The sequence below is a fragment of the Phaethon lepturus genome, unplaced genomic scaffold, assembly GCF_000687285.1.
Source record: "Phaethon lepturus isolate BGI_N335 unplaced genomic scaffold, ASM68728v1 scaffold13896, whole genome shotgun sequence".
Classification (NCBI taxonomy): domain Eukaryota; kingdom Metazoa; phylum Chordata; class Aves; order Phaethontiformes; family Phaethontidae; genus Phaethon; species Phaethon lepturus.
Window position 1 is genome coordinate 94,009 of NW_010545687.1, and position 10,415 is coordinate 104,423.

General features: G+C 39.6%; 1 protein-coding gene across 1 annotated transcript; it reads left to right on the top strand.

The window, feature by feature from the left end:
* Window positions 1-1,030: 1,030 nt before the first annotated feature.
* LOC104622300 (zinc finger protein GLIS3-like) lies at window positions 1,031-8,543 on the top strand (the record flags this gene model as incomplete). Its single annotated transcript, XM_010289040.1, has 2 exons — window positions 1,031-1,182; window positions 7,445-8,543. Coding segments are annotated over exons 1-2 (1,251 nt in total), but the record flags the coding sequence as incomplete, so codon positions are not given.
* Window positions 8,544-10,415: the final 1,872 nt, after the last annotated feature.

The window sequence follows — 10,415 nt, forward strand, 5'->3', positions numbered from 1 at the left end:
ATGAAAACTAAAGAAATATGCTTGCCATTAGTATCTGACACCACTACCTTTTGTCTCCATGGGAAAAAAAAAAGATTATACGGAGATCTAGTATTTTAAAAGCATGATTCATATAAAATAGTGAAAATTATGGTAAACAGCTATTGTCACTTTTTTAGCTAGCCTCTGAAGGCTAAATATCTTACAAATACTTTTATACATGCTTATCTGTGATTATTTGATTAGTTCATTAGAGGTAAAAACCCCAGCTAATATGCTTTAAATTAAACAATTGCTAGCATTTGACCAATGCAATCTAAATTTTCAATTCCCCCTTTGTCCTCTCTTTTTAGCTAGATTATAATTTGTGGTTTTATATATATATATTTCTGAAGAATATTGCTATAGCTCTAGTCTGTTTTTCCAAGTCTGGTAAAATGTAATATTCATCAGAGCAGAATATATTATTACTAGCATTTATAATAATAGCTTACTTGGAAAATATGGTTAAATGTATACATTGAAACAAAATTAGTTTCCTTTTTTCACACTGTTGACCTGATAGTAAAGTAGAAACATGCCCATCTAAAGTCATGATCACAGAGATAATTGTCTGCAAAGAAAAACTTGACTTACGTCACTGTTTTCAGAGAGATCCTCTCGCTGAAAATAAAAGAACTCTGAAACAACCGTCTCCAAAATCTAACACAGGCAAGACTCTACCATAAAAAAACACAGAAGGAAGGCAAAGCTATCAGACTTAAGTTTTTCAGAGTTAGATTACGAAGTGTAAAACAGCCACAAAACTTAAAAAGAAAAATCAACGACCATAATTCACAGATCCAAATTCCTTTGGAAACCTTTCATCTTCACTGCCATGTCATTTACAAGAATTTTACAAGGAGATCCAAAATAAGCATACAGAATGAGCAAATGAGCATACAAAGTAATGAGCATAGAGGTTTATTAGTCAAAGGCTTATGATTTTTTTCATTTTTTGACAGTGAATGGTGGCTACAATCATTGTAATTTGATCTCTGAGAAGAAGAACATGATGGACATGGAGATGACAAGTAGCTCAGTACCTGTCTGCAGGCAAGGTCTGTTCATCCACACAGGAAACCCACTTATGCGAGACCACCCACTGTCCTGTGAGAGACTGCTTCATGTTGGTCAGCTGAACTTGACACACTCGGATATAAGGTATCACTGCAAGTTTTTTCGGTTGATATACTTTGCTCTTCTGGACTGCTTCTTTGCTGGAACTATTTCCCAGTGGCATCCGTGGGTGCTATATTTGGAAGACTATTTTTGGCTTTTACTTAATTTTAGAAGTCCTTTGCATGTTCATTTAACTGCACTGCTCATTTGCAGGTTTGCACTGCAGGAATATGCACGTGTGCACAGACAACTGTCGAAGGCAGTGCCAGTGAGAGTCACTGTATATACAGCTGCAGCCCCCCTTCACTGAAGGAGCTTTTCTGGTGGGGCTCTTCCAGCATGCTCAAAACTCAATGAGAGTTTTGCCAGGGGCTTAAGTAGGGTCAAACTTGCCTCCTCTGTACCTCCACCCCAATTCCATGTTGTTCCCAAATTGCAGCCTGGAAGGCAGGGATGATACTTACTCCCTGTCTCTCCCAGTGTCTCCCATATGGCAATTTGGCATGCCAACACCAAACCTACAGGAAGCCAGTACCACTTTTATTTCTACAGCATTTCCTTTAATGAAGTATTTTCAATGTTCCCATACGGCCACATCCTTGGTATTTGCTTTTAAGGCTGTAATGTGAAAATTTAGTCTCTGGTTTTGATATATATACTGTAGTTGGATATGCTATGAGCAGAATCTCTATTTAAACATTTGCTATAAATTAATTATATGAAAACACAGAACTCCATTATTTTTTTGTTGTTGTTACAAATTTAACATTACCAGATTTTAAACAAGTACCCTAAACAGACATCCATTGTGAATAGAAGCCTGCTACAAATTAAAATCTGTCCATCTATTTTAATTACACTGCTTTTTGGCAGGGGATATAATATGGAATAATCTTGACCTGTTTGAAGAGCTGTAGAAAAGAAAAACCTCAATAAAGTTGCAGCCTTTATCTTAGATACTTGGAATAATTGGCACTCTGTACATGAAACTATCTAGCCCAAATTTCCACAGTCACAGCAAGAGGAAATATGGCCTATAGCTTGGTCTTGGAAATCCGACTGTTTCTGATTTTATTATACATATTTATGTCTTGTTTCCCCTTTTCCATTTACTGGTGGGGTAAGAACATCTGTGTTTTCAGGAGGAGGAGGCACAGCAATATGGCAATCAAGTGGAAAGAGCTTTTTGTTTGTTTGTTTGAAAAGGACAAATAATATCCATGCCACATAATAAAATATTCTGCTATCGCTACAAAGATTTGTAGCTGCTGTTGCAGCTGGATGTAAGTCTGCTCCCTCCTAGCTTCTTTATGGCTCAATGTGGGTCTGGCAGTTATCAACCTTTTTTTATTCTGTCAGTGAGGACAATTGTGAAACAAAGATAATTAGGGCAGGAGCAAACAAAAGGAGGAAGAGAGTACTCTGCTTAGATCTTTTTGAACTTTTTTGTAAAATCTATAATGAGGAAATGACAGATACCTGCATACTGGGGATCACAGTACCCACCCTCAGAAATATGAACCACTTCCAGCCCCTATTTGGAAGAGGATTCCCAGAACAATATAAAGGACTGTCTGCTGCATAACATGAGAAAGTAGCAGGTGATAGGCCTGATTACCTCCCCTTTGCTTTGTAGCGTGGTCTTAAAGCCTTGAGGCTCTGCTGCTTCTAAGCAACAGTTAGGAAATGTTTGGAGAGTATCTTGAAGGACCCTTCCATTCTTTTATGGGTTGTTTGTGTGTCGCACTGGTCATGCTCTGATTGTATGTTTACCTGGCTAATACTACTTCTGTCTGCATGGGATTTGCAAGGTAAAGCCAATGCCCAGGTCTGCTCTATGGAGCTTATAGACACAGTGTCTCATTTCATCACCATGCTCCTCACGAGGCACATGGTACAGAGCCAAAATCATGGCATGTGGGAGAAGGTGGACAGCAGCTGGGATGATTTCTGTTCATTCTGTTTGTGATGCTAAAGGTTCTTGACAAGCAAGTAACAGGAAACATGGTCTTTCCCTGAAGATCTGAAAACAGGAGAATATAACTGAGGTGGGGGTGAATGCTCATCAGGTTCCCGTGAAGTCAATGGGAGCCAGTGGTGCTCTGTGCCTCCCCAGATTTCAGCCTTCATTAGAAAATAGATGAGAGAAATAGGGCTGCAATGGATAGATACTGGAACACACAGAAGTCAGGGCAAGCTCTATTTGTTGTGACTAGTGTCTAGTGACCAACACAGAAATAAAGGGAGATACAAATTCAAATGATCTCTCTGGGTTGAGCTTTGAACCACTGTGCATTTCTAGGATATGCAATGCTCAAGGAAAACTCAAACAAACCAGAGAGCACCTCCCCTAGCAATCCAAAATCTCCCTCAGGATTTGGGGTTATGATTGGCTTTTTCTTGTTTTCCCTCAGTGCACTGAAACTTGTTATCCCCTTCAGCTTCTCCCTGAATCACTTTCTCTCGGAAACTGTATTCTAGGGTTGACTGCCTTAATCCAAGAATCGTGGTCCCTCTTCTTCCTGGCCCTTCTTCCCCACTTAGTTAATAGCTTTTAAGTTGTGCAACGTAATTGCTGCTACATGCTATCTGTGAACGCAACGTGTGTGGGACTGGAAAAGTCCTAATACCTTCTTCACCACAATTGGAGTCAGCGCACAGCTAATGTTGGCCCTTTGTCAAATAATCCATTATCAGACACAGCAAACCCGCCCACACTGTGCTCAGTACTCAGCATATAAAACCCGAGGAAGACATCAGAGCAGTCAGATAGTGTTGCAAAGGGTCCCTGGATGTGCAGCAGAACAATCCCCTCCAGCTTCTTAAAACTGTCAGTTATCACTGATGCACATTTACAGTGGCAGTTGAAGGCATGTATGTTTTGTAAATAATCTGGAGATTTCAGATACAGTTGTCTTTTCCTCTGAGGGCAGTTGGGAACTGCAGTACTTCTGGCATGATGCTACTGGCCTCGTGCTCTGGCTCCAATTACCACGTAAGGGAGTCTCTTTGGAAACACTGCCTTAGTATCCTCTGAGAGGCTGCTGTTACTCTTCAAAGGCCTTACACTCCGCTTTCATGTTCTTAAGCAGCAATGCTGTTGCCTTGGACTGTCCATCCCCGGTACATGGATGCTCCCTGCAAAGAGAGGTTTGTGGGGTATATTCTCCTGCTGACCCCACTCCCTTCCAGGGTTGCTCATCTGGAAGCCCCCCACAGCTGCTCATGTTGATCCACGTGTCCACAGAGTGCTCTTGCACTGTCCTGCTATCCTTTCTCCCTCTTGCTCTCCTCTTGGCTGTTTATATTTTACTACTGCCCAGAGATTATGAAGTCCCTACAGCCAGCACTGCCTGCATGTACCAGGCCTGGAATCTGATCCCTGGCTATAAAAGCAAGCTGCCATTACAGGAGCAAATAGTCAATGGGTATAAGAGGAGCCACCCAGCAAGTTAGATGCCAGACACCTTGTCTCTCTCTCTTGCATCAATTTTGTTTCTGTGCCCCTTCTCCCCCAATTCCCCAGGACTGAGAGGAATGAACGGTGCTTTCCCTAGAACAGTGATGGCAAAATTCTACCAGGAATACAGCAAGTTTGCATTAATGTGCCCTTGACATTAAGTACCCCAACACGCAAACACTCGGAGATTGAAAGAATGCCAGATTCTCCCAGCAGAGTTAACTAACAACAGCATATATAATATATTTAAATACACAGTGCTACAGAGGAAACTGTAGCTCCCAGAAAAGACTTGCTTCTGATCTGCACAAGCAGCCTTTGCTTATCGTTATGTAGGCAGAGCATGGATAAGACATGGCTGTGGCAATGGGAAACATGAATTCAGTGCCTTCATCTCATTTGCCTTTGAATTAACGCATTCCAGCTTGCCTTTTAGTTCAAAACTCCCCTCTTTTGTGTGTGTCATATTCCACACTGCTGCATCACAGCAATACAGTCCTGACTCTGGAAATGCAGATCGATGTTGCTGGGAGTTTCGGGAGCCTAATGTTTCTCAGGACAGCGATGTTTGTATCCATCCTGCAGGTACTCTGCACTGACTCCAGCTTGAACTCCTCACATGGATTTATGGCAAGATGGGAGCTTTACATAAAGCTTAATAATATGACACCAATTATCACAGGCTGAAATGTAAGGCTTGGGTTAGCTTTATATGATGTAAGAAATGTGTTGTATTTTACTTTAGCCTGAGGCTTTGGGACCACTAGAGTACAATACAAACTGCATTATTTAGAATAGTTCTCATACAGAAGAAACTAATAGGAAATACTGTGCCTGGCATGGTATGCTGTAAAACCTTTGTCAGAATAAGTTAAAAACAGCACACTTTCTACTAAGCAATGAAGCTACAAGAAAGCAGGACACGGTTTCCCAAACATGTGCAATAAAAGGTTTTTACATATGCTTATGCCACATATTTTACAGACATATGGTTCTGTAAATGTTAAAAAATAATGTATGAATACTGTTGGGTTTGTTTCTTTTTAATTTAAATTTACCATCTGCAAAACCAGGTGCTTTAAGTTTACCCTGAGACCAACTGTGCAAACCTAAAGGGAGAAATTATAACTAATGGATTATGGAAACCTCTAAAATTTTTAAATGTAGTCTTTTTAAACTTCTGGTGGCAAATGCAAGATCTGATTGTTCTGTAGCAATGAATGGTGGGGAATTTCACTTCTCTTATGACCTTAAAGGTTTTTTTATGTCAAGCCCTGCTGGCTGAAAACTGTTGGAGCTTAGAAACCTGTCACTAGTGAATGCAGTGTTGATAGTTGTGTGCCTTAGACAGAAGTAACTTTTTGACAACCTTAATTTCATGTGAAGGAAGTATTTTTGAAGCTTTTTATTGTTTTGTTTTTTCTAATTGGTACTTCTTTGAGAGCAGTTACCAAGGAAATGTTAGCAGTTGTCCCAGCTTCCCGTCTTAATGTTAGTGGTGGATTAATGGAAATAATAGTGATAAAATCATTTAAGTTGTAAAATAAATGCAGTTTATTCAGCAGCTTCTCTGTATGTATACATTCATATGTATATGTCCAAAATACCTTATGCATATGTGTTTCGTGCTTTAAAATGTGTCAGTGGTGTCACACACAAGTTGCCAAATGGCCAGGTTTTCTTCAGGTTTTGTGGTGCTAGCATCAAATAAGCATAAAATTCATTTAAGTGGAACATGTCAGCATAAGAACCATGGAGCACCTCTCTGGAGGGTTTATTAGTTCAGGTACAGCTTTCCTGCACACAGATGTACTGTTTCCTCCTCTCGGTCTGGCACATCACTGCATGATGAAGCCATAGGTTAAACCCTACCATGCTTTAGGGATGTGTAAGGAACACCCACTGGTCCTAAGAAAAAATACAGTTGAGTCATCCACAGTAAATGTTTATAGCTGATATAATGTGATTTATTTTAAGGCATAAACCAATTGCTAACTACTTGGAAGAAAATGTTAGGAGGAAGCGTGCCCTAAATGCAGTGTTTTTCTGAAATGTCTATGTAGGGTTCTTCAAGGTTCTGTTTCCTGAGTGGCTGGATTCAGCACACATCAAAAAAGATTAAAAATGACTTCTGCATAGCAATCTTCTTTTGATTTGGAGAGCCATGTAGACTTTATAGGAAAAATGGAAATAGGAATACATAGACGGCCAGATTAAATCTACTGATTGTGAACTTTTCTTAGTTATCTTTTGTAGGCCTCTTAGAAGTAAATACTCAGCTGATCTCTCATCGACTCTGGACCACTGGTTGAAAGCGAACTGTTCTTTCTTTCTATTCCTCTTTTCCGCACTGATCTTGCTCCTTTTTTAATTTAGTGAAGGAAGGCATCTCTCCGACATGTAAGCAAAGCTCAGCTAGCCTTTTTTGATTCATGTGGACAAGAATGCCAAGGCATTTTCTCAGTATGCTCTGAAGAAAATGCCGATATTTGAATAATTAAAAAATGCCCAAAGCTCTCAAACTTCATTTTCAGCTATTGTTTTGTCCAATCTTTATGCATTGAAAACCTAGATTGTGATTGATGAACTGCCTGTAGCAGTGGAGGGGAGATTGTCTGTTCTGTGCGTAACCCAGTGTGTAAAATTAATCCTGTGTAAAACAATGCTGCCTTTACAAGGGTTGTAGAGGAAGCACTGCAGATTTTTTTATGTAATTGCTGTGTTAGGCAACATTCATCAGACACCAAGTGCTTCCATTCTCCAGGGCTTAAAAAGTGTTGTGTCTTGTACAAAAATCATAAATCCTGTAGTAGTTAGTGATGCTTAATGAAAACTATATTACAGGTCACCCAGGTTTCAAGAGTCAGTAGATTCTGCTGCTCCATGCCTGAATGGAAGTCACCCAGCTCAGCACATTAAACAAGAATGCCCGAGTGATTATAAGGTTCTGTCTGAGGCTTCCACACATAGGAGGATTACAGAGGGGATGGAGCTGAGAGCCTCCGGTAGTCTGCATCCTGAAATAGACCTAATGAATAATAGCTTTACAAATTCACTTTCATCCTACTTGTTTAATAATGAACATAGCTCCTCCCTGGGTCCTTTGTCACTTGGCACCCCTCAGCACTCGGCCAGGCTACAAACAAGCAACCTGAAGAAGAGATGCATCTCTGTTGTGCCGTCTTCAGCTGAAGGAATTGATATTACAGCTATCATCCGCACATCACAGACGTCACTGGTCACCTGTGTGAATGGACTGCGAACTAATTCAGCTGGCATTTCCTCTCATCCTGTGGAGATCAGTCATCACAGTACTCAAAAATCCTCTCGGCCCCAGTCTTGCTCTCAGCCTGGAAACCCTTGCAGTATTCCCTCCCCTCCAGCATGTCTTGTACCTGTTTCCACTGAATGTGACAGAGGTGACTGTGAGCAGATACAAATGCAGCAAGTCGAGGAGAATGGAAGCCTCAGCCTTATGATGAATGGTAGCATTCCTCATCAAAACACCTCACACAGCACCCAGAAGGTGAGTTTCTTAAAACAAGAACCAGCTGATGATTATTGCTCCACTGCTGATCTTTTTCGACATCATCAGGGGCTGCCTCCCCCTTACCATCTACACCAGCAACTAAGCCAAACTCAAGGGACACTGCCTCACTTACACGCCTCGATGTCTCCAAAGTCCCTTCAGCCCAGCGACGGGGATGAACAGGACCTCAGCAATGGCAAACAAGTCTGTCGGTGGATTGACTGCAGTGCCACTTACGAGCAACAAGACGAACTGGTCAGACACATAGAAAAGACTCACATTGACCAGCGGAAAGGAGAGGACTTCACTTGTTTTTGGGCAGGCTGTGTCCGCCGATATAAACCCTTCAATGCTCGTTACAAACTGCTGATTCATATGAGGGTTCATTCTGGAGAAAAACCAAACAAGTGCATGGTAAGTCTGGAATATATTTGTTTGAATAGAAACATACTACTCTGCTTTCTTTCTTGCTCTCTCTTCAGTCTTATTCCAATATAATTGTTGTGCTTTCCTGTAACTTTGTCTGCAGCAGGCTAAAGGGGAATTGGAGAAAACCTTAATCTAGAAGGAAATGTTTGAGTAAGAAATACTGTAGTTCTTGGAAAAGGGGTTCAGTTTCCTTATATGAAAGCTTAACTTTTAATACAGTGCTTTCTTTTTTTTAAATATTCATTAAAGCATTAATGAAGTGACGATCAAAGCACGCAGCAGTCATTTAATGTAAAACAAGTCACTGAGCCTCAGGTGACATTCTTAATCAAGAAACATAAAAAACATCTAATGAAATTCTTTTCATTCCTTCAGCTGAACAATAACCCGTAGACTTGTGAGTGCAAAAGTTTCAAATGGCAGTTTAGAAAACAAAAAGAAACTTGTTAAGGATTTTAAACAGTTAAAAGAATAAAAGGAATATCTTTAATTACATTTTCAAAGGTTGTTAGGGGCTTTTTTAATTTGCAAAACAGAGCTTTAAAAATAAGTAAAAACCATTGTTCTCTTCTGATCAAGAAGATGTAAACAACATAAGTGTTCCAAAAAGAGGATCTTGGGAATAACACCATCTCTGCATCTGCCCACCATGATGACAATATGGCCAAACTAAAATAAAAGTTAATGACTTCCATTAAGCTTTCCACATGTTTGAAAGAACAATGATATAAGACCCTGACTGAAACAGATGAAGCAAAATGAGTTTGACATAAGCTTCCAAATTGGGCCATGAAATTCAGAAAGTCTTATTTGTAACACCCACATGCGCACGCCTGTGCATGCATGCACATACACACAGACACACACACAGATAAGTACAAACAAAGGGAACGATTATGGCAGCAGGTTGTGGTTCTTGATAGGCAGCATTTTCAACTATATGTCTATTTTATTGTTTTGAAATAATTTCAATATACTTTTGAAATAATTTCCAGAGAAATACTGGAAAATGCTTGTAAGAAAGTTAGATCAAGACAAACTTTCCATGGCAGGCTGTAGCTTTCTGTGAAGGTATAGGAAAGAATGTTGATATAAAAAGCTTACTTTTTTTTCATTTTTTTTCAAGAAAAAGCTTGCTGGCCTGCAGTGGTTATGGAAGGGAGAAGGAAGAAAACAACAGCATTCAAAATGTTTTACAGAGAAAAATTTTCTTTTTACTTCCATTGGATAAATGAAAAATGTTCTCGTAATGTCTGCTCTGTTCAGTGGATATTCCCTAAAATAATACTGGAAACAATGCAAGTATTTAGAGAACACTATCAATTTGTCCAAGATAAAATGGAAACCCTCTAAGACTTACCTGTTTCTTTTTCCTTTGAGAGAAAGAACTGACTTGCTCATTTCCAGAAGTAACTTGATCACAATTTGTAAAAGTACAAAGGCATTTAACTTCCTATGCATATCTTTTATGTGGTCATAAATCACCAAAGGGTAATGCTAGTTAGTTGCTTCTTTCCAAAAAAAAGTTTAAGTAAGCTGTGAAAGCACATTTAGAGATTTTCTTTTAGCCTACTTTTTGTTTTTAGTGTTTTTTATCATCTGAAATGAGATCAGTCTTCCCACTTCTATCTCACACTTTTTAAAAGAAATACTTAAAATGTGAAACCCTGATTAGCTTTATTGTGATGCTGAAAGGTTCAGTAGACTCCATGGGTGAGGGAACTTCGGTCTTTTTCTGCAAAGTGCATATTTGACAAGTATTGTGTAGTAGCTTTCTAATGTTACATTCCCATTCCTACAGGAAACTGGATAAAGCAGAGATGTTAAATCATGTAATATCTTAGCAAATGTTAAAAA